Source organism: Tiliqua scincoides, chromosome 15 (genome assembly GCF_035046505.1).
Source record: "Tiliqua scincoides isolate rTilSci1 chromosome 15, rTilSci1.hap2, whole genome shotgun sequence".
NCBI classification, from domain to species: Eukaryota; Metazoa; Chordata; class Lepidosauria; order Squamata; family Scincidae; genus Tiliqua; species Tiliqua scincoides.
Genome location: NC_089835.1, coordinates 4,066,180 through 4,086,626, shown reverse-complemented (window position 1 = coordinate 4,086,626; position 20,447 = coordinate 4,066,180). Strand labels below are relative to the sequence as shown.

At 51.3% G+C, this 20,447-nt stretch overlaps 1 protein-coding gene across 4 annotated transcripts in view; it reads left to right on the top strand.

Annotated features, from left to right (window-relative positions):
* Window positions 1–20,447, top strand: part of UBAP2L (ubiquitin associated protein 2 like) — a 41,915-nt gene that overhangs the window by 9,579 nt on the left and 11,889 nt on the right. For 2 of the 4 annotated variants that reach the window (XM_066610357.1, XM_066610356.1), the window contains exons 3-16: window positions 1,321–1,398; window positions 1,505–1,615; window positions 2,918–3,086; window positions 3,865–3,960; window positions 4,768–4,813; window positions 5,791–5,903; window positions 7,380–7,454; window positions 9,696–9,748; window positions 9,862–9,947; window positions 12,578–12,749; window positions 13,366–13,588; window positions 16,709–16,986; window positions 17,983–18,155; window positions 19,350–19,539. In XM_066610357.1, the coding sequence (XP_066466454.1) occupies window positions 1,321–1,398; window positions 1,505–1,615; window positions 2,918–3,086; window positions 3,865–3,960; window positions 4,768–4,813; window positions 5,791–5,903; window positions 7,380–7,454; window positions 9,696–9,748; window positions 9,862–9,947; window positions 12,578–12,749; window positions 13,366–13,588; window positions 16,709–16,986; window positions 17,983–18,155; window positions 19,350–19,539 (1,863 nt within the window). The remainder of the gene's footprint in view (window positions 1–1,320; window positions 1,399–1,504; window positions 1,616–2,917; window positions 3,087–3,864; window positions 3,961–4,767; window positions 4,814–5,790; window positions 5,904–7,379; window positions 7,455–9,695; window positions 9,749–9,861; window positions 9,948–12,577; window positions 12,750–13,365; window positions 13,589–16,708; window positions 16,987–17,982; window positions 18,156–19,349; window positions 19,540–20,447) is intronic. The other 2 variants (XM_066610358.1, XM_066610359.1) reach the window with 2 other exon arrangements.

Below are 20,447 nucleotides of genomic sequence, written 5' to 3'. Positions count from 1 at the left end.
CACTTATTGTAAGGCAGAGGCAGGGCTGCGGGAGAAACGGTTTGTTTCCTAGGCACCGGCATCCAAACACGGGCCTACCTGGACAACCTGCAGCATGGATAAGAGCTAGTCCCATTAAGAAACCCCAGGAATGGGTGACTTGTGTTTTTGGCCCCTTGCAGTGAACTTTTTCATCTTACTTCATAACAATGGCTTGTATGAAGCCAGACGCTTGGCCCATTTAGCTCAGTGTTGGACTCTGGCAGCATCTCTCGAGGGTTTCAGACCAGGATCTTTTCCAGCTCAATTTGGGGATGTTGACAGGGATTGAACTTGGAACCTTCTGCACGCCAAACCGTGGCTTTTCTACTGAGCTACAGACCTCTCCTCAGAGGTTATGATTCTTCCCATTTTACAGAAGGGACTAAGGCTGCAAACATATAAATACTTCGCTGCGTGTAAATCCCATTAAAAGCAATGGAATTTACTTCTGGGTAAAGCTGCCTAGCATTGCGCTGTAAGAAAAGGACTTGGGGGGGGTCTTGGCCCTTTTCAGATCAGCCCCATTCTGGGTCAAGCTGAGCTCCCTCTGGTCAGAGCATAACAGCTAAGAGACCAAGCTGAGTTTTGGGACTTTTTTTGTTCTGGTCTTGCCACCATTTGTATGGTGGCCTTGAGAATGCCGTTCTTTCTCAGCCTCAGTTTTTCCCATCTGGGAAATGGAAATAATACAGTACTTAGTTCACAGGGCTGTTGTAATGATTACATGCGATTGTACAAGGGAAGTGATTTTTGCCCTCAGAATTCGTGATACAAATGTGGTGGGGGTTATGCCTGTGTAATCCACGGTTGAGGCTCATCTTAGTCCCAGAATCCTCTGCCGCTGGTCAGCCTGGCACTGAAGGTTAATCTCTCTCTTATGGCCCCAAGTCATCATTTGCAAATGTACCCTTGTTTATAAAAATTATATATATTGGCAACCTTCAGTATCGAAAGACTATGGTATCGCGCTCTGAAAGGTGGTTCTGGCACAGCGTCTAGTGTGGCTGAAAAGGCCAATCCGGGAGTGACAATCCCTTCCACACCGGGAGCAAGTGCAGTCTGTCCCTGGTCTGTCTCCCTGGCTATGGGCCTTCCTTCTTTGCCTCTTAGCCTCAGACTGTTGGCCAAGTGTCTCTTCAAACTGGGAAAGGCCATGCTGCACAGCCTGCCTCCAAGCGGGCCGCTCAGAGGCCAGGGTTTCCCACTTGTTGATAAATTGTTTTATAAATATGGAATGTCAGTTCCATATTTATAAAAATATGGAACTGACGTTACTGTCCCTGGCTTTTGTCCTCGCAGGCCACTGCGGAGCAAATCCGGCTTGCACAGATGATATCGGACCACAACGATGCTGACTTTGAGGAGAAGGTGAAACAGGTAAGCCTGCCTTGGGCAGCTTTTGAAATTGGGGGGGGGGGGGTTTGGGACCTGGCCTGGCCGAATTGGGAGTGACCTGTTGATGTTCTTCTCCCCACTCCTGCAGCTGATTGACATCACAGGCAAGAACCAGGATGAGTGTGTGATCGCCCTGCATGACTGCAACGGAGATGTGAACAGAGCCATCAATGTGCTGTTGGAGGGGAATCCGGACACGGTAAGGCTGGACGCACAGGGTCTGGTAGAGATGCGGTTACGCAGCCTCGGCTAAAACACAAGAGGGGAGAGCACATGGACCAGGGTAGTCTCTTTTTTCCCTGTGGCTTAGTGGAGGGGTGGGTCATTCCAGAGGCAGACCTGGGGCTGCTCGAGGAAGAAGTGGCCGGGATGAGTTCGCAGCCTGTGGCTGGGAGAAAGGGTACCACTGAGAAGCAGCCAGTTAGCAGGGCTCCTGGGCCACGGGAGAGTTAGAGCAGACAAAAGAAAATATTCCTTTACCCTGTGTATAGTTAATCTGCATAACACCATGCCTCAGGATGTGGTAATTGCACTTGGCCAAGATGCCTTTAAAAGGGTTTTAGACAGATTGATGGAGGAAGAGTCCATCATGGGTTAGAAGCCATGATAGGAACATATAGCCTCCTAATTTTATTAGTAGGCTACCTCAGAATGCCAGGTGCAAGGAAGAGGCACCAGGAAGCATGTGTCTTGTTGTCCTTTGTGCTCCCTGAGGCATCTGGTGGACCACTGTGAGATACAGGAAGCTGGACTACATGGGCCTTTGGCCTGATCCAGCAGGGCTTATGTTCTTAAGCAGGGGTGTCCAAAGTTTTTGGCAGGAGGGCCACATCATCTCTCTGACACTGTGACAGGGAAAAAAAGAATTGATTTACATTTAAAGTTTGAATAAATTTACACAAGTTTACATAAATGAATATATTAAAGATGAACTTATATGAATGAGTGAAGGTCTTGCAATAGCTTAAGGCCTTTAAAAGGCCTTTCGCAAAGCAAGGCTGGCCTTTCCTGCAGCATCACAGACATGAAACAACAAGCAGTGAAGGGAGCCCTCATCCCACAGCTCACACGAGAGGTCAAACAGTCACCCTCACGCTGGGAGCAGTTGCGTGGGCCAGTGTGGGCTCCAACAAATCTCCGGAGGGCCAGAGGCTCATTGGAGACTGGGGGCTTCCTGAGGGCCGCATTGAGCGGTCTCGAGGGCCGCAAGTGGTCCCAGGGCCGGGTTTGGGCACCCCTGTTCTTAAAGAACATCCAGCTGGCTGCGAAAGAGGACATCTCGGCTCTCTGTCACAGCTTATTGGTTTTAAAGTGTGGTCAGAGGCTGCAGAATGCAGCCGCTTGGCTGGTGGGAAGCAGGTTTGGGTCTGGCTGGCTGCCCATCTAGGCACTGCCACCCTGGAAGGAAGGCCAGCAGCTAATAGCGGAACAACAGCAAACGTGTGTTCCTTGCACGCATCGAGGGGGACCAAAGCCCACTCCCTCTTTCTTTCTCCCCCAGCATTCCTGGGAGATGGTTGGCAAGAAGAAGAGTGTCTCTGGACAAAAGGAGAGCGGACAGACGGAACCCAGCGAAGAAGGCAAAGAGAACCGAGAGAGAGAAAGAGACTTCAGCCGGCGACGTGGCGGCCTGCCCAGAAGAGGCCGGGGAGCCAGCCGCGGAAGAGAGTGTAGGAGTTCACCCTTTCTAGAAACAAGTGGTGCCTGCCCCAGTGTGGGGTGGGGCAAGAGGAGAGGCAGCTGATGGTTTACAAAAGCCTAATTCCTGACCAGAGGAGCGCGACTCGGGGGGGCCGATGTGGCCTCCCAGGCGATGTGTGTTCTTGTGCATATGCTGAACGCGGAAAGCCCTTGTGGTGCATAGAGCTGGACGAAATAAATATGTTGAATTTCTAGGAACCCGCATCACACTCTCTTTTTGAAGCCAGGCCTGCATGGGAGTGAGAGAAATATTTTAAATATCCCGGTGCCCTGGGCAACTAGGGGCCAGGCATTTTTTTCCCCTTGTGTGGGATGTGTTTTTAAACCCTTTTGTGACTACTGTGTGTAAGTTTTTTTCCCTTCCTACAAACTCTGCCATCAGTTCTGCAACTTAATGGATCTTGCTACATCCCTGCTTGAAGACCTTGTCTTTTTATTTTTATTTTTTTTTAAGCCTTTGGTTCATTTTCAAACCCTTGGGGAGGGATTTAAGGACGTTTCGGTGAATCGGTACCCTAGATGCTGTTTGATTGTATCCGGGGCCTTGGGGTTGGGGAAAACTGGAGGACGGATTGCCTCTTTGCCAGTAGCACCCCTTGGAAACTGATGCCAGAGGAGAACCCCAGTATAATGTGATGTGTGTTGGGCGCGATTTGCCAGCCTACCACGACTCTGCCTTGGTTTGCTTGACATTGTGGCTGGAGTCCGCATTCCGGGAAAGTACCAGCGTGGTTTTGTGTCTTCCAGTTCGGGGCCAGGAGAACGGGCTGGATGGCAGCAAGACGGGTGGATCTTCTGGAAGAGGCACAGAGAGAGGGCGCCGGGGGCGTGGGCGAGGCAGAGGTGAGCACGGGCAAGTGGGAGGCTGGCCAAGTACCCCTTGACCCTTTTTCTGGAGCATCTTAAATCGTCCTGTTGGCCCCTCGATCAGGGATGTGAGAGATCAGGCCTGCCCAATCCAGCCCCTGTATGAGGATCTCTGTACGTTGGCTATTTGCGCTTGGATCTCGGGTTGTTGTGTGTGCCCCAATCAGCAGACCTGGGAAGAACAAGAGAGGTCAGGCAAAGATAAAAAATTTTTGGCCAGCCGTACTGCGAATCAAGGCTGCGTTATTGGCCCTGTTTTAATCTGGAGCTTTGATAGAATGTATTTTAGGAGTGGTAGCATTTAGTAATGCTTACAAACCCCCTGGTGTGGCAAGTAGACAAAAGTAGCTAGTGTCGTTAGCTCTATATCCCCACAATTCCTTGCAAACACTGATGGTGGTGCACTCTGCGTACACTTCTCCCTTTCTGTGGAACAGATAGCTCCAAGCGAATGAGCCATGCTGCATGCCTTGTGGGGAAGGTGGAAAGGACTGTGGCCTGACTGGGGAGGGTGACTTGTTTCCCAAGCCCAACTGAGCAGCGTGGTTAGACTGGAAACCCAAGGAGCCTCTGCTGGGTGATTTCTTTTTAAGTTGTTGTAGTTAACTCTCGGCACAGAAATCACTTGGCGTTTTTCAGCGCTGGGCAAAACCTTCAGCAGGAGTCCCTCCTTCCAAAAAAGGAGGGATGAGGGAAAAGAACTGTGACCAAAGGGAAATGACAATGGTCTCTGGGTCTGGGAAGATTTGAGCCTGCTGGCTTAGAGCCTATCTGTGTTTGCAGGTGGATCCGGACGGCGGGGAGGAAGGTTTTCTGCCCAAGGCATGGGGTAAGCATTGCTGCACATGGTTTTAAGGTACAACAGCTGTGTGTGGTGTGAGAGAGCCACCAGCATCTTGGCACTTCCTGTACCACATGGCGCGAATTGGGCAGGCTTGGCATGGTTTTCTAGGAATGCACATTTCCATCGTGCTCTGAACTCCTGTGGAGTTCTGGGAAGGAGGGAGGGCTGGTGAGAAAAGAGCCATGGGCTTGGAGGCAGGGGAAATGGGACAGAGCCAAAGTGGTTCTGAGAACTGGCCACAGATACGTGCCTCGTGTTTGTGCACTCGGGAAGCCGCTTGTTGCAGCCTCCTGTGGATGAGAAATACCCTGTCAAGGGGGCTTGAACCAAGAGGCTGTTTTGTTAATCTCCACGGCGTCCAAGGAACCAGCACACTGACAGCTGGGATGGTGTAGTGGTTTGGGAGTTGGACTTAGACCTGGACGATCCAGGTTAAAATCCCTGCTCAGCCGCGAAGCTTCCTAGGTGACCTTGGGCCAGTCACTCTCAGCCTCACCCATCTTGCAGGGTTGTTAGGAGGACAAAAGGAGGGGCAAAACCATGCCAAAAAGGGGCAAAACAAAAAGGACAAAAACCATGAACATCACCTGATCTCCTTGGAGTACGAGTGGTAGAAAAATGTGGAAAAAATAGCTTGGGGGTGGCAGGAGAATTCCTCTGGCCAGGGTGTGTAGATAATGGCTCTGTATGGCCCGTGAGGAGCTTGGTTTGGGGGACAGAGCCTCCCACCCAATTTGCCTGCCATTGGACAGGGAATGGCGGAGTGGCCTGCCCAGGCTCGTGGAGTTCCTGTGCCTCTCTGCCACTCCCTGTCCAGCAGGAGACTTTGCCTCCCAAGTGATGTCCGTGCAGCCACTTCCAGGAGTTTGGGGTGAGCAACCCCTTTCCCAAGAAGGTTGCTGACCCCTGGGCTAAGGGGATGGCCAAAGGGAGCGTATTCTAAGCCCCACTCTGCCTTCCAGAACTTTCAATCCCGCGGACTATGCGGAGCCCTCCGGCACGGAAGAAGGTTACGGAAACAGCACCAACAACACGTGGAACAACACCGGGAGCTTTGAGCCGGACGACGGGACGAGTATGTGACTGCCTTAATCTCCTCTCCCTCATCCCCCAGCTCTTAATTTGGAACGGTTGCTGGTGTCAGGTATAAACAGGGTTGAACCTGGCAGTAAAAAGAAAGCAAGTGACTCCCCGTAAGGATGTTGTCCCTGAAACTTGTGAAGGTGCCTTATCCCTTGGTCTGTTTAGCCCACAACCATCTCTACTGGCTAGGAGCTGCTCTCCAAGGTTTCCGACTGGGGCATTTTCCCCACTCCTCCTGGAGATCGTCCCTGGAGCCTGCTGCCTGCCAGATGGGGGCTCTGCCATTGACCTTATGGGGCCCAGCCTGAACGACAGCAGTAATTAAACTCTGGCCCATACCGCCACCATTGGATGCAGATTGGTCCCCCCTTAGGCTGTACAAGGAGGAGGTTGTTCCTCGGTTAGGCCTCATTTGGCATGAAACAGGGCGTATATTTGTCAACATGTGCATGAATGTAAAACCAGCAGGGAGTTAGTCATTCCATTAAAGGTCACAGCTGAAGGAAGCGGGGCTTTCTTCTGCACCCACTTAGCGATTGGGAGGACAGAGCTAAGGAACGAAATGCTGCTTAATCGTCGTACAGCATAATCTTTGGCTGTGATGTTCCAGCAGTAGGGTTCACATCCTAGTCTGTATGCTGAGGATTCCTGCTGTGATATTAATGGAGAAAGTAATGCTTTTGGCCCCAGAATAGTTTTAAGGTGGGTGAGGTCAGGAAGCGCCTAGGGAACCTGCTTTTAACTTGATATGCAGTAGGACATAAGAACATAAGAACAGCCCCACTGGATCAGGCCATAGGCCCATCTAGTCCAGCTTCCTGTATCTCACAGCGGCCCACCAAATGCCCCAGGGAGCACGCCAGATAACAAGAGACCTGCAAGGCTTCCTGGGAATTGTAGTTAAGAACATCAGAACAGCCCCACTGGATCAGGCCATAGGCCCATCTAGTCCAGCTTCCTGTATCTCACAGCGGCCCACCAAATGCCCCATGCCCCAGGACATGGCTGGAAAGGGGGCAGGAAGCAACTAGTAGCTTTAATTATCTTTGTCACGTGGGTTTTTTTTTCCCATTTGGGGTGTGTGTATGTGTGTCTCCCCATTCCTGGAGCTGACAATCCCAAGAAGGGAAGCTCTGGATCTCGTTGTGGGAAGGGGTTCGTAGCCACCTGCCCTTGTCGTTCTCCCCTCTCCCACTCCGGGAGGGGCCGGCCAGTCTACAGCTTTACAAAATGTGCACCTCCATTTCATATTCTCATTATTAGTCAGTAGCGTTTAAGAGTATTTCCTTTAATTTTTTTAAACAATATCCACAGGTACATGTGGGAAACGGGGCAGGTTTGGGTGGGTGGGCGCCGGGGAAGGAGGGGTCGTGGAGATGGCAGCATCTCCCCTTATTTCTCAAAAAGTGTATGCAATTTCACTGGTTTTTGCTTTTTCTTCTTTTCTTTTTTTTCTGTTTCATTTCAGGAGTTGATTACATTAGGGGTGAGGGGACAAATTATCCCCGAAAATTTGACTCTGCTCCTGGTACGAGAAATCCAGGTGCAAATAACTGCCCCGGATCTCTTTATTTTTTTTCCTTTTTCCAAATAACTTTGGAGTATATCTGTGGATATGTCATTGTCTCTATCCTTTTCCATCTCTTTCCATCTCACTCTTTTTTTTTTTTTTTTACTTAATGGGTATTTGTGCATCCTTGGCTCTGCTTTTACTAATGCGGACACACACCTCCACCTGTAGGGTTTTTGTGTTTAAGGGAGAATTGTGGGTGGGATGAGAAGCACACCTCTGCGGTGGTTGGATTGCCCCCTGCCCTGGCATGAAACCTTAGGAGCACTTGTTGCTTGACCTGCGTTGCCATACAGGAGTTCCGGTATTCCCTTGCCCAAATTAAATTACAAAAAAGAAGTTTTAAAAACTCAGCGGTGGAGCCAGAGCGGGCAAGATTGAGGCAGTTTGAGGCAGAGCCGAAAAGCGTCCTGAAATTAGATGGTCTTGAATCTCTCTTTGAGGATGGTGAATCAGTTTAATGTCCCACGGAAGGGAGTTCCATGGGCACAGTGGCCCTTCCCTTGGTTGCCACCATACCAAGTTGTGGAGCCGTAAAGGCGGGTGACACCACCAGTTAGTTCCCCTTCCTCTGGTTTGAGGAGACTTTGCTGTGGAGGAAGGGGAACCATGGCCGTCTGATGTCTTGAAGTGCTGATGTCTTGAAGTGAAGTGTCTAAACACTGAGCGAGCATGTGCAGTAAGTGCTTACAGCCACCCCGTGTTGAGGATTTAGATTGGCTGCAACTTCTTGATTCTGGGCAGTGGCCTGCAGGCATTGAAGTCTGCAGCCAGGGCGGGACAGACTCTCTGTTGACAGCCTTCATGTCTTCGTTATACCCCTGTGGAGCTGGAGTGCTGGAAGCATGATTATTCTTTAGTTAGGTTATGGAAAGCTATCTCTGTGCACCTGTGGCTCAATCATCATTCATTTGTGGTTGCTGCCAATCACGCCCGCTCCCAAGTCTCTTTGTACCCATCAGGAGCCTCTTGGGAGGGCTTTGGCCCAGCAGATGGTTTCTAAGCTCAGCACAGCACATAAGATCTCTTCTTCCTCCCCCCTCCCAAAAAAAACCACTGCATGCAGAACTTAGGGCAGGGGAATTTGTACACTGCCGGACCTCGAATCTCCCGGATGCTCGTGCCCGGCAAGCTGCTTGGTGGGAGAGCATTTGAGCTTCTTGAAGCATCCGGGTGACGGGTGGAACTGTTGTTTGTTGCTTGGTAAAAGCCTGTGAAGATGACCCCCCCCCTCCCGCTGTGTGTGTCTGCATCCCTTCCTTCCCCCCTGCAGCTTCCTTTCTGTTGATTGACCTGTGCGTGGGCTTAAAGACTGGCTTGCAGGAACCTGCCAGTAGTTTTTAATGTCCTCGGGCATGGGGTGCAACTGCTCTTCTCGTTCTCCCCTCCCCTCCCCAACCTTCTCTTGGACCCTGAAATGAGCTTACGATAATATCAAGAGCATCCGGTCAGCCCAGTAATAAAGGAAAGGCTGTTATTCTCTTCCCCGGTCTTGTAAAAACGAAACCGACAATGTGTTCTATAGTTGGGAGGTGGTAAGAAGGGAAAGACAGGAAGCAAAACTAACTTGGTTCAGCGTGTTTAGTGCCACCTGATGGCAGGATTGGCAGGCCGGGGAAGCCCCGCACCAGTTTCACTTTTCAGTGCGCCTGAGAATTCTAAAAAGCGAAACCTGGCAGTCGCGGCCGTTTGTGGGCAGAGCTGGCAAGGAGGTGCAGCGTGACTCGATTCGGCCCACGGCAAGCTCCCCTCGAGCCGCGTGTGCCTCTGGCCCGATGAGGGCGACTCCTCTTCTGTGGGAACTGGGGCTCTTTGAGGTCGAGGGGGAGACAGGAGGGGGCTGCAGTGCAGGGAGTGCGTCCGATTTCAGAGACGTAGGCAGAGATGCCACTGGGCGGGCATCCGGAATGTCTCCCCAGGCCTTGGAAAACTGAGTGCATTTCTGCTCAGGGTAAAGAAAGATTCGCGCCCCCCCCAAGGTGATTCCAGGGTCCAGCCTCTTTTGCTTTGGTGTTGGGTGGGGGGGGGAGCTTGTGTGGTGTGCCAGTGTAGTTTCTTCCCCTCCCCCAGCTTGTGGCTGTCTGGGCAAGGGACACGACCCGCTTAGCCGCTTGCCGTGCTCCTTTTAAGCTTCTGCCTTCAACCTTGCCTAAGAGGCTTCTCGCGTTCATTCAAGCCAGACTCCTATGTGTTTGTGGTTTTTTTTTTGGGCAGGTGCGTGGAGGACAGCGACGGAGGAATGGGGGACTGAGGACTGGAATGAAGATGTAGGTAGACCTCCCCTGGAGTCAATCCACACTGACTGTGGGCTTCATAGCCCTCTTTCCCTTTGCACACGCTCAGTTGGGCAGCCTGACCGCTCTCTCGTCTCTCGCCGCAGCTTTCAGAAACCAAGATCTTCACCGCGTCCAACGTCGCCTCGGTGCCTGTGCCTGCAGAAAATGTGACCATCACGGCCGGACAGAGGTGGTCCACTTGTGTCTGCGACAGCATGCAGCATTTCTGTTTGACGAATGAGTGGGGGGGGGTTGTGCGTGGAGTAGGGGGAGAGCACCCGCGACTGGCCTGTCTGAGGTGCTCTTGCTTGGAATCAGTGAAGGAAACAAACGCTTGTTTTGCTCTGGATAAAAGTATTCAATGCACCAAGGCATTCCCCCAGTCCACCCAGCAGTGTTAGAGTGACAAGCCAAGAAGGCTTACACCGGATCTCATTGCAGTTGAACCATAGCTAACACAGGTGTGCACCACTTAGCGACAGGGATACGTTCTCCGATTCCCCGTTGTTATGCGATTAGGTCATTAAGTGAGCATTCAATCCAAGCTGTTGCCTTTGTTGTGTAAACAGAAACTACCCCGGCCTCGCAGCCTACTGGAGAGAGTGCCTCTTCTTTGCATTGAGAGCCTCTCTGTTGTGTAGACAGACACTCTGCTGCACGCTACGGGAGAGGATTGCCTCGTTAAGAGCATCTTTATTGTGCTTTGTTCACCATCGTATATGCGATCTGTCATTAAGCAAATGGTTGTTAAGTGGAGCACGCCTGTATTAATACTTCACATTGTAGAGTGCTTTCACGTGTGCAAAGCACATGTGATCTTTTTAGAACCCTAACAACAGTCCTATAAAGCAAGGTATCATTATACTCCTATTACACTTGAATCTGAGAGGGAGTGGCTTGCTTGTGGCTTCCAAGTGAGTTGGTGGCTGAGGTGGTGCTTGTGTTTACTACTTTGTATTAAGAATACTTATATAGCACTTTTCAGCAGTTTGTAAAGCTGTTTACATAGAAAATCAATAGTTCCCTGTCCCTAAGGGCTCACATACAGGTTGGGCATCCCTTATCCTAAGTGATTGGGATCAGAAGCATTTTGGATATCAGGTTTTTTCCCCATATTTTGGAATACTTGCATATACCTAATGAGATGTCTTGAGGATGGAACCCAAGTGTAAACACTAAATTTATTTTCATGTGTATGTTCCCCTGAAGGTAATTCTATACAATATTTATAATTTGTGCAACCCATCACATGAAGTTATATGTGGAATTTTCTCCTTGTGGAATCAAGTCGGCACGGGGAAAAGTTGCAGTTTTTGGAATACTTTGGATTTCAGACTGCTGGATAAGGGATGCCCAACATGTAATACAGAAGAGGAAACGGGAAATAGCCACTAGAAAAGACACTGCTGGGATCGAAGAGGGACAGTTGCTCTCCCCCCGCTAAATATGAGGACACCGCTTCCAAAGGTCCTTCCTTACCCAGTTAGCAAGGTGTTACTACCTTTGTCTCTGCCACTGCAATTGAAAGTGTTGCAGGCCAATTATTTTTTCTTTCAATGCATCTACTGGTTGGTCTTGCTTCCTCCTCCTGACTTCCCTGCGCCTCTTGCGAGACTTGGTGCGTGCCCAGGCCTTGGGAGACTCAGAGGAATGAAGTGCCAGGGCCAGCAACCGGCGACTCAGACCTGGCAGCTGGTCTGCGGACCACACTTTGATAAGCACTGGTCTGTGCCATGTGAGCTTTTTAGTTGGTCCTCAAGCAATTCCAAGCCCATAGTCGTGCTTGAGAAGTTGGCGGATTGGATCAAGCCCCATCTTGTCAAATGTTCTTTTGCGAGAATTCCCCGCGAGCAGCAGACCGGCCAGTGTTTCTTTAGTCGGGCAAGAAGCCCTATTCGGGCAGTGCCCTAGGCACGTCGGCATGTATTCTCACGAAGCGAAGGCAGCAGTGTGCCTGAACAGGTGTGACGCATCTGTGCTCGTCTAGCAGCTCCCTTGTGATTGTTGTGTCCAGCCAGCTTGGTCTCCGACCAGCTTCTGATTCCACATAATAAGTCAGCATGTGGGATGGTCCTGGTTCTTTAAGAACATAAGAACAGCCCCACTGGATCAGGCCATAGGCCCAACTAGTCCAGCTTCCTGTATCTCACAGTGGCTCACCAGATGCCCCAGGGAGCACACCAGATAACAAGAGACCTGCAAGGCTTCCTGGGAATTGTAGTTAAGAACATAAGAACAGCCCCACTGGATCAGGCCATAGGCCCATCTAGTCCAGCTTCCTGTATCTCACAGTGGCTCACCAGATGCCCCAGGGAGCACACCGGATAACAAGAGACCTGCAAGGCTTCCTGGGAATTGTAGTTAAGAACCTAAGAACAGCCCCACTGGATCAGGCCATAGGCCCATCTAGTCCAGCTTCCTGTATCTCACAGTGGCTCACCAGATGCCCCAGGGAGCACACCGGATAACAAGAGACCTGCAAGGCCTCCTGGGAATTGTAGTTAAGAACCTAAGAACAGCCCCACTGGATCAGGCCATAGGCCCATCTAGTCCAGCTTCCTGGATCTCACAGCGGCCCACCAAATGCCCCAGGGAGCACACCAGATAACAAGAGACCTGCAAGGCCTCCTGGGAATTGTAGTTAAGAACCTAAGAACAGCCCCACTGGATCAGGCCATAGGCCCATCTAGTCCAGCTTCCTGTATCTCACAGCGGCCCACCAAATGCCCCAGCATGTAGCTTTAGGAGGGAGAGGCTAGCAGTGGGAGGGATGGCGTGGAAATGTGTGCTAATTGTGGCGGGTTCCCCCCCCTCTCTTAGAATCGACCTGGCGGTGCTGTTAGGAAAGACCCCTTCTTCTCTGGAGAATGAGTCGTCCAACCTGGATTCCTCACAGGCGCCTACACTCAGCCAGCCCCTGGTGTTCAGCAATTCCAAGCAGAGCTCTGGGTCCCAGCCGAGTTCGGCGAACACCTTCTCCCATCACGGCATGGTAAGCCAACGGGGCTTTCTGGGACCATCTAGGTGACGTGGGAAGCAGATTTCTGGGCTAGGTGAACCTTCTGGTTGCTCCAGCAGGGTAGTAATTACATTAACCCTACTCCCCAGTCCTCGAGGGATTTGAACTTGAGACTGCAGTTGAATAATTGACTCATCCGTGCCACGTCAGATCCACCCTTTTCAACTTGGGACCCGGGTATTTGGGGGCCACCTTCTCCCATATGCTCTTGCCTGTTCTCTCAGGTCATCAGAGGGGGCCCTTTTGACTGTGCCATCACCAGTAGAGATGAGGGGGATGGCACTGAGAAATAGGACCGTCTTGGTGGTGGCTCTTTGATTGTGGAATTCCCTCCCCCTTGAATTAAGAGACTTTTCGGTGGAGCCTTGAGACGTTTTTATTCAGGAAGGCCTTTGACTGATGTTGCGGGCCTGTGTTTTTAAGGACATGGGATTTTAATAGTTGTGCGACCCCTGGGGTTTGTTTTGTCTTAATGTTTTTATTTTAGTGTCTTAATTTAATTGGCATCAGTTTTATTCTGCAAACCACTTTGAGTGCAGGAGTGATATAAATTCTTTAAATGAATAAATATTGCTTCCTACTGCTTTAGGTCAGCATGCTGGGGAAGGGGTTCAGCGACGTCGGCGAGGCCAAGAGCGGCAGCGGGACGGCCGCCACCACGACCACTGGCTCGCAGTTCCTGGAGCAGTTCAAGACCGCCCAGGCCCTTGCCCAGCTGGCAGCCCAGCACACCCAGCCCGCTGGGAGCAGCAGCTCGACCGCCTCCTGGGACATCGGCGCAACCACCCAGTCCTCCTCTCTCGTGCAGTATGGTAAGAGGACCCTTCGTCTGAAAGCGGCAAGGCCCACTGTTTCAGCAGAGGAGTGGGAATGGGTCTCGTGGCACCTTGCAGGTTGCGATAACCTGACGACGGCCCGAGCTTTCATTTGCCAAGACCGCTTTAACTAGTCCTGCTGAGTGAGGTCAAAGGTTGGGCCCACCTAGCTATGTATCGCCAAGGACCGACGGGCAGCCTGTCTCCAGGGTTTTGGAATGAGGGTCTTGCCCATCGAAGACATTGCCAGGCACTGAACTTGGGACCTTCTGCCTGCCGAGCAAGGGATCTGTCACTGAGTCACGGTCCCATCCCCAAAGTTGCAAGGCAGGGACACAGAAAGGATCAGAGAGACAGGCTTGTTGTGCAGGGCCAAAGTGGTGGTAAACAGCAAATTGCTTCTTTTGCACGTGATGATCCTCTCTCCCTCATTAACATGCAGGAAAGGGGCGGGGTAATAGCCTAGTTGTCGTCTTGATGCGTGGGTGTTCTGTGTGTTTGACGAGGGGGGAACATTTCATCTTGAGCAACTCCTAGCAGGCCCGTACCACATGCACCTCCCCCGCGCCCCATGGTCCCAGAACCCAAAGTGGCTTCTGATAAAGGAATGAGCAGTCACTGCTGCTTGACACAACTGTGAGATTTCCTTTTTAAAAGCATAGTGTTGCATGTTGGGGAGTTACAGAGGTAATTGGCTCGCTTAGTCACCAGTTCTGCAATGTCCGAAATCCACGTTTCCCCTGGTGTAACTTTGCTTTGCGGTGGGAGAGACCTCGGGGGGGCGGGGCAAGTTGCATACCAGTAGACCCTTTCCGGCTCTCGCTGTAGCCTTAAAGGGGGGACAGTGTATGCCACAGAAATTACTGGGGTTCACAGGCAAATGTGGCTGTGCGATCTGTAGCTGACCAGCTGCCTGTTGTCCTCCAACAAGCCGGCGATTGCTTGCTTTTAACATTTGGTATAAGTTTCAGCATTTCTGTTTGGTAGTGGAAGCGTTTTATTGCACTCGGAACTGTTCTGTGTCTGGTTGCCTGCCAGAAGCATGGTTCACTAGAACATGAGGTCAGGGCCTTTTCAGTGGTGGCATCTAGGGCAGGCCCAGTCATTGTCAGCCTTGAAGCAAACACCAGAGACTTTTCCCAGCGGATGTGTCTACTTAGTTTGTTTTGCCCCTTCTCTGTCTTTTGGGTTTTGCTTGTAAGACTGTGTTGTGTGATTTTAAAATGGCTTTATGTTCTCTTGTTGGGGACAGAGGAGCAAGCTATAGATGCTTAAACTAAATAAGCTCTAAAATAAATAATTTTAGCTCTTGCATCAGAGCTGCAGATGTCAGGATTCTAGTAAGTTCAGAAATGGGCAGTTCCTAAGTGAGGCAAGCACTAGCAGAGGTCATCTGGTTCAGGTGGTTGGTTGAGTCACCTTTGTATTTGTAACCCTCACTCGATCTAGAGATCTCGTACATCTTTCCTTTCAGCCCCCAGGAGGCACCTGGCAAAAAATCAGTTAAAATGCAGAGAATCCATTAGCCAAACTCTCAAAACTAAAGCGGTAGTGACATGAAGTGAGAATTAAAAAAAAGATGGAAACGATGATCTAGATCAGTATTTCTCAACCAGTGGTATGGGTACCACTAGTAGTACTTGAGGTAGTGTTTGGTGGTACTCACAGGACCCCGTATCTCTGCTGCTCACCAGAGAGACCAGGAATGTGATGCAACAAACTGCGGAAGGAGGCTTGGCTTGGCAGCAGAGCTCCAAACCATGCTTTCCCACATTTGGAAAAGCCCTACTATTCACCCTGAGCCTCTTATTGGTGTTTGTTGCATCACATCTGGCCTCCTAACCCAGAAGTCACTGGTGGTGATGTCATCACCAGTTACTACTGGTGACGCTTCAAAGAGGTGGAACATGTGAAGTGGTACAGCGGAGGATAAACCTTGAGAAACACTGATCTAGATTTTAACTGTGCATTTTATAGTTTATCCCATCTGCAAGAGGGATCTGAAGGCCTTAGGAGTGGACCTCAACAAGTGGGAAACCCTGGCCTCTGAGCGGCCCGCTTGGAGGCAGGCTGTGCAACATGGCCTTTCCTAGTTTGAAGAGACACTTGGCCAACAGTCTGAGGCTAAGAGGCAAAGAAGGAAGGCCCATAGCCAGGGAGACAGGCCAGGGACAGACTGCACTTGCTCCCAGTGTGGAAGGGATTGTCACTCCCGAATCGGCCTTTTCAGCCACACTAGACGCTGTTCCAGAACCACCTTTCAGAGCGCGATACCATAGTCTTTCGAGACTGAAGGTTGCCAACTTTATAGTTTTACTCTGTATTTTATGTCAGCTTTGTAATTCACCTTGAGCTTTGGGAAAAGCAGGGCATAAATGCTTTTAGTGAATTTGAGAAGCAGTGTGGAGAGTGTAGAAGTCACTTTTTAAAAAGTGGAAGCGCTATGTTGGGCTAGTAGTGAAAAAGCCCGCCTCACTTACATTGGAGGTTTCGCAAGCTGTTGAAGCCTCCTTAAACTCTTAATCACCCGATCTTAAGATAATGCCTCAACTTAACTTAAGGGCCCAGTCCTATCCAGCTTCCCAGTGACAATGCACCTGTGCCAGTGGGGTGCGTGCTGCATCCTGTGCTGTGAGCCCCAGAGGCAGCCTCAAGGTAAGGGAATGTTTGTTCCCTTACCTTGGGGCTGCATTGCTGGCGGAAAGTTGGATAGGATTGGGCCCTGAGTTTGTGGTCCTAAACACAGTTCCAAGGGAGTAAGCCCCACTGAACATGTTGAGATTTCTGAGTAAAGATTCACCCTTGCTATTCATTTTTCTACCTAAAAAAAAGCAGTTCAAAGGAAGAAAGCACACTTTGAAGATGATCCACAAACTTGCTTGGGGGAGGCACTATTTTAGAGACAGGAATTTCTCCCTCCCACTGGAGGGAACAGCCCTTGCAATCTGCAGTTGTTCAAATGTACTTGTGTTAAAAATCAGTCAGTCTTTGCTTTGGTGGGCCTTCCTTTTGGGTGATTTTGCAGAACTACAAAGGCTGAAAGCCATGTACCACAGGTTGGGTTTTGTTTTTTTAAGGGCCTGGGGAGTAACTCTCTTTCCTCTTTCCGGCAAGCAGATCTAAAGAACCCGTCGGATTCCACCGTACACAGCCCCTTTGCCAAACGCCAGGCTTTCCCGAACACGTCCACCATGATGGAGGTGTTTCTGCAGGACAAGCAGCCCGTGGTGACGGCCTCTGTCACGGCTCCGCCACCCCCATCGTCCCCGCTGGCCAGCAAAACCAACCCCGTTCCCCAGATGTCCCCCGGCTCCTCAGACAACCAGTCCTCCAGTCCCCAGCCAGCCCAGCAGAAATTGAAGCCACAGAAGAAAAAAGCGTCTCTAACATCAAAGGTATGGGAATGGCTCAGGACTACCGAGCTCGTCTGATCTCGGAAGCTAAGCAGGGTCAGGCCTGGTTAGTACTTGGATGGGAGACCGCCTGGGAATACCGGGTGCTGTAGGCTTATACCATGATCTCGGAAGCTAAGCAGGGTCAGGCCTGGTTAGTACTTGGATGGGAGACCGCCCGGGAATACCAGGTGCTGTAGGCTTATACCATGATCTCGGAAGCTAAGCAGGGTCAGGCCTGGTTAGTTCTTGGATGGGAGACCGCCTGGGAATACCGGGTGCTGTAGGCTCATACCATGATCTTGGAAGCTAAGCAGGGTCAGGCCTGGTTAGTACTTGGATGGGAGACCGCCTGGGAATACCGGGCATTGTAGGCTTATACCATAGTTTTTCAAGACTGAAGGTTGCCAACCAGTTGATGTTCAGGATTACCACCTAGGTGCCAAGACATTGAAAAACGACAAATCCTCCCAAAGCGTCAGACATCAGCTAGCTGTAGTTGACACTGAACCCCAACAGAGCCCACGGATTTCCTTCTAGTGCCCTCCCACAGAACGCACCCTCCTCAGCTTCACGAATGGGGTCATGTGGCTGAACTTTAGTTTGCTTTTACACTGTGATTCTCTGGGAAGGGAGGGCTGGCATTCCTACTGCTGGGATGCCCCTCCTCCTGGAAGGTAGGATCGGAACTTCAATGAACGGATACTCCTCCCACGTGGGGGGGGGGGCGTCTCTTCCTGTTCCCAGTTCCGGTCCTACCTTCCAGGAGGAAGGACAGACCTCTGTTAAACTCTTTGAGTTTAACTCTGTCTATAGTTAAACTCCCAGCTTCTCACTGGCTGCCAAACCAGGATTCTTGGTACTCAGACTAGAGGAAGAGTGGGTGGGCCTGCAGTTCTTCAGGCCGCATCCGCAGCCTTGCCCCCCTGTCTTGGGGGGATGATCTGGTTCGACATGGTGCCGTCAGCTTGGCTCAGCAAAACGCTCTGCCCCGCTCAGATTCCTGCTCTGGCAGTGGAGATGCCCGGCTCTGCGGACATCTCGGGCCTCAACTTGCAGTTCGGAGCGTTGCAGTTCGGCTCAGAGCCTGTCCTCTCGGAGTATGAATCGACACCTGCCACGAGCGCGCCCATGAGCCAGCCGCCAAGCAGCCTGTACACGAGCACGGCAAGGTAAGACGAGGGGGGTCTGTCACACGGACGCTGCTTCCTTCTTCATAAGAACAGCCCCACTGGATCAGGCCATAGGCCCATCTAGTCCAGCTTCCTGTATCTCACAGCGGCCCACCAAATGCCCCAGGGAGCACCCCAGATACAAAAGAGACTTGCTGCTTGGCCCCTACCTTCACCACGACAGGGGAGCGCTGATGTCCTTTGCTGCTGTAGGCCCAAGATGGGAGTCCCGGGTACTAATCGGGACTGTGGCATCCTCCCGGGGTGGGGGGGAGGGGAGTTTTCTTCTGAAAAAGGTGGGGCACAGTGGTGGGAGGGGATGACTTCATTGTTTCTGAAAACATGACTTGGGACATCAGCTTGTCAAGAGCCGAGGCCCACCCTCTCCAACCCCTGCCCTGCAACAGGTCTACCGTCTTGCCGCATGAGCGGTGACAGTTTCTCTTCCTGTCTGGTGGTGGCCAGTCAGGAAGACGAGGTGGGTCAGGGAGTGGCACGGCGATAGTGTGTCCTCAGTTTTGAGAGACAGAGAGCAGAGGAAGCGCACAGAGGGCCCCACTGTGAGGTAGGGGGACCTGGTTGAAGCATCAGGTGGGGTTTGCCTCATCTAGGAGCCCTGGCTATTGGGGAGGTCTGTGCCTCAGAACAAAATGTCAGCCAGAGGAAGCCATGAGTCACTTCTGGCTCTTGATCAGCCTGTTGATCTCAGGTAGAGGAAGGTGGGCCAAAGCATTTGCTGCTCCAGCCCCACCATGTTTAGTTTGTTGACGGCAAACCAACCGGATGTGCTGAATTCAATTGCACCTGCATACAAGTAGACCTTTTCTGGTTCTTCCATAGCCACAAAAGGGGGAAGTGTGTGCCATAGCAAGTCGTGGGCTTATCGGCACAGCTGGCCGTGCGGGACCCCAGCTGGCTGGCCAGCCATCCGCCCACAGTACTCGAACAGCAGCTAGCTTTCTTGCACCAGATTCCTGTCTTCCATTTTAAATATTAGCTTGTTGTCCAAAACGATTGCTGCATGGCCCTCACTCTGTGTGTCTTAGGCCGCAATTCTAACCAGGTCTACTGTTTTGTTCAATGGGGCTTATTCTCAGGCCAGTGCAGTTAGGATCGCAGCCTTAATTGCTGTAGTTGTGCTTTTTCAAACCTTCTACCTGCTCACGTCAACCATGTTCTGTGTCTTTTCTCCAGTGAGTCTCTGTCCACAATTTCGTCCAATAAGAGCCAGGAGGCGGGTTACCAGAGCAGCCCCCTGCCCACCGCAACGTATACCTCCCAAAACAGCGCTCAGGGACCCCTGTACGAGCAGCGATCCACCCAGACCCGGCGGTATCCAAACTCCATTTCCTCCTCACCCCAGAAAGACTTGACCCAGGCAAAGGTAGGGGGCAGATCCTCTGACAGTTCAGGCTCCGTCAGACCTGAACTCCTTGAAATGCAGTTTGAGAAGCTTTTCCGCTGGCTTAGGTCTGTTGCTTGCAGAAGATCAAACTGCCTTGCGCGTAGTGGAACACACGCACACACAAAATGTAGGCAGTGATAACTATTTAACCTGAGAAATTGTCTCAACTGCACATTCGACTCTTGAAACAAAACACCTGTAGCAACATGAAAAGCAGGAGAATTAAGACAATTAACCAGGTGCAAGCTTGAAGGGTCTGATGCATTGAGCTACTTACTTGGATTCTTGTTTAGAGGTGCAGGGCCATTGCACTGACACCCCCCCCCCCTCCAGAGCTGGAGTTAGGATTTGGGGTTTCGTTTGCAGTTCCAGAGCTCTTAATGTTGCCTGGTGCCAGAGCTCCAGGGTCTTGATTACTAGCAAAGCCCTGCTTCCAGTAGGTCATGTTGGGGGGGGACTGGTGGTAGGGGGAGCAGTCTCCTTGCTGGTTGAGAGGGAAGTGGATCTGAATTAGCGCACTGTAAGGGCTGGTTTTAAGCCTAGGTCCTACCTTTAAATTTGGAGGAGAGGCTGTCGTTGCCATAAGTGGCAGTTTGGGCCTGTCACAGAATCTGTCGACGCAGGTTGTGGTGCTGACCACAAGCTTTGACGCTTTAGGAGAAGATTAGACATACCTGTGGGAGGATAAGGGGAGGTTTGTTGTTGGCTCCATGGGCTGTGGGGTGGGCTTCCCTGAGACTTCTGGTTAGCGACTGTGGAGGGCAAGGTGCTGTGATTCAGGAGGGTAGCCTTGAGGGGAATATGCTCGAGCCATCTAGCTGGATGCGCAGTGGCCCCCTGAGCTTAATCACAGCAGTTGCCCCGGCTGGATCTGGGCTGGTGCGGGA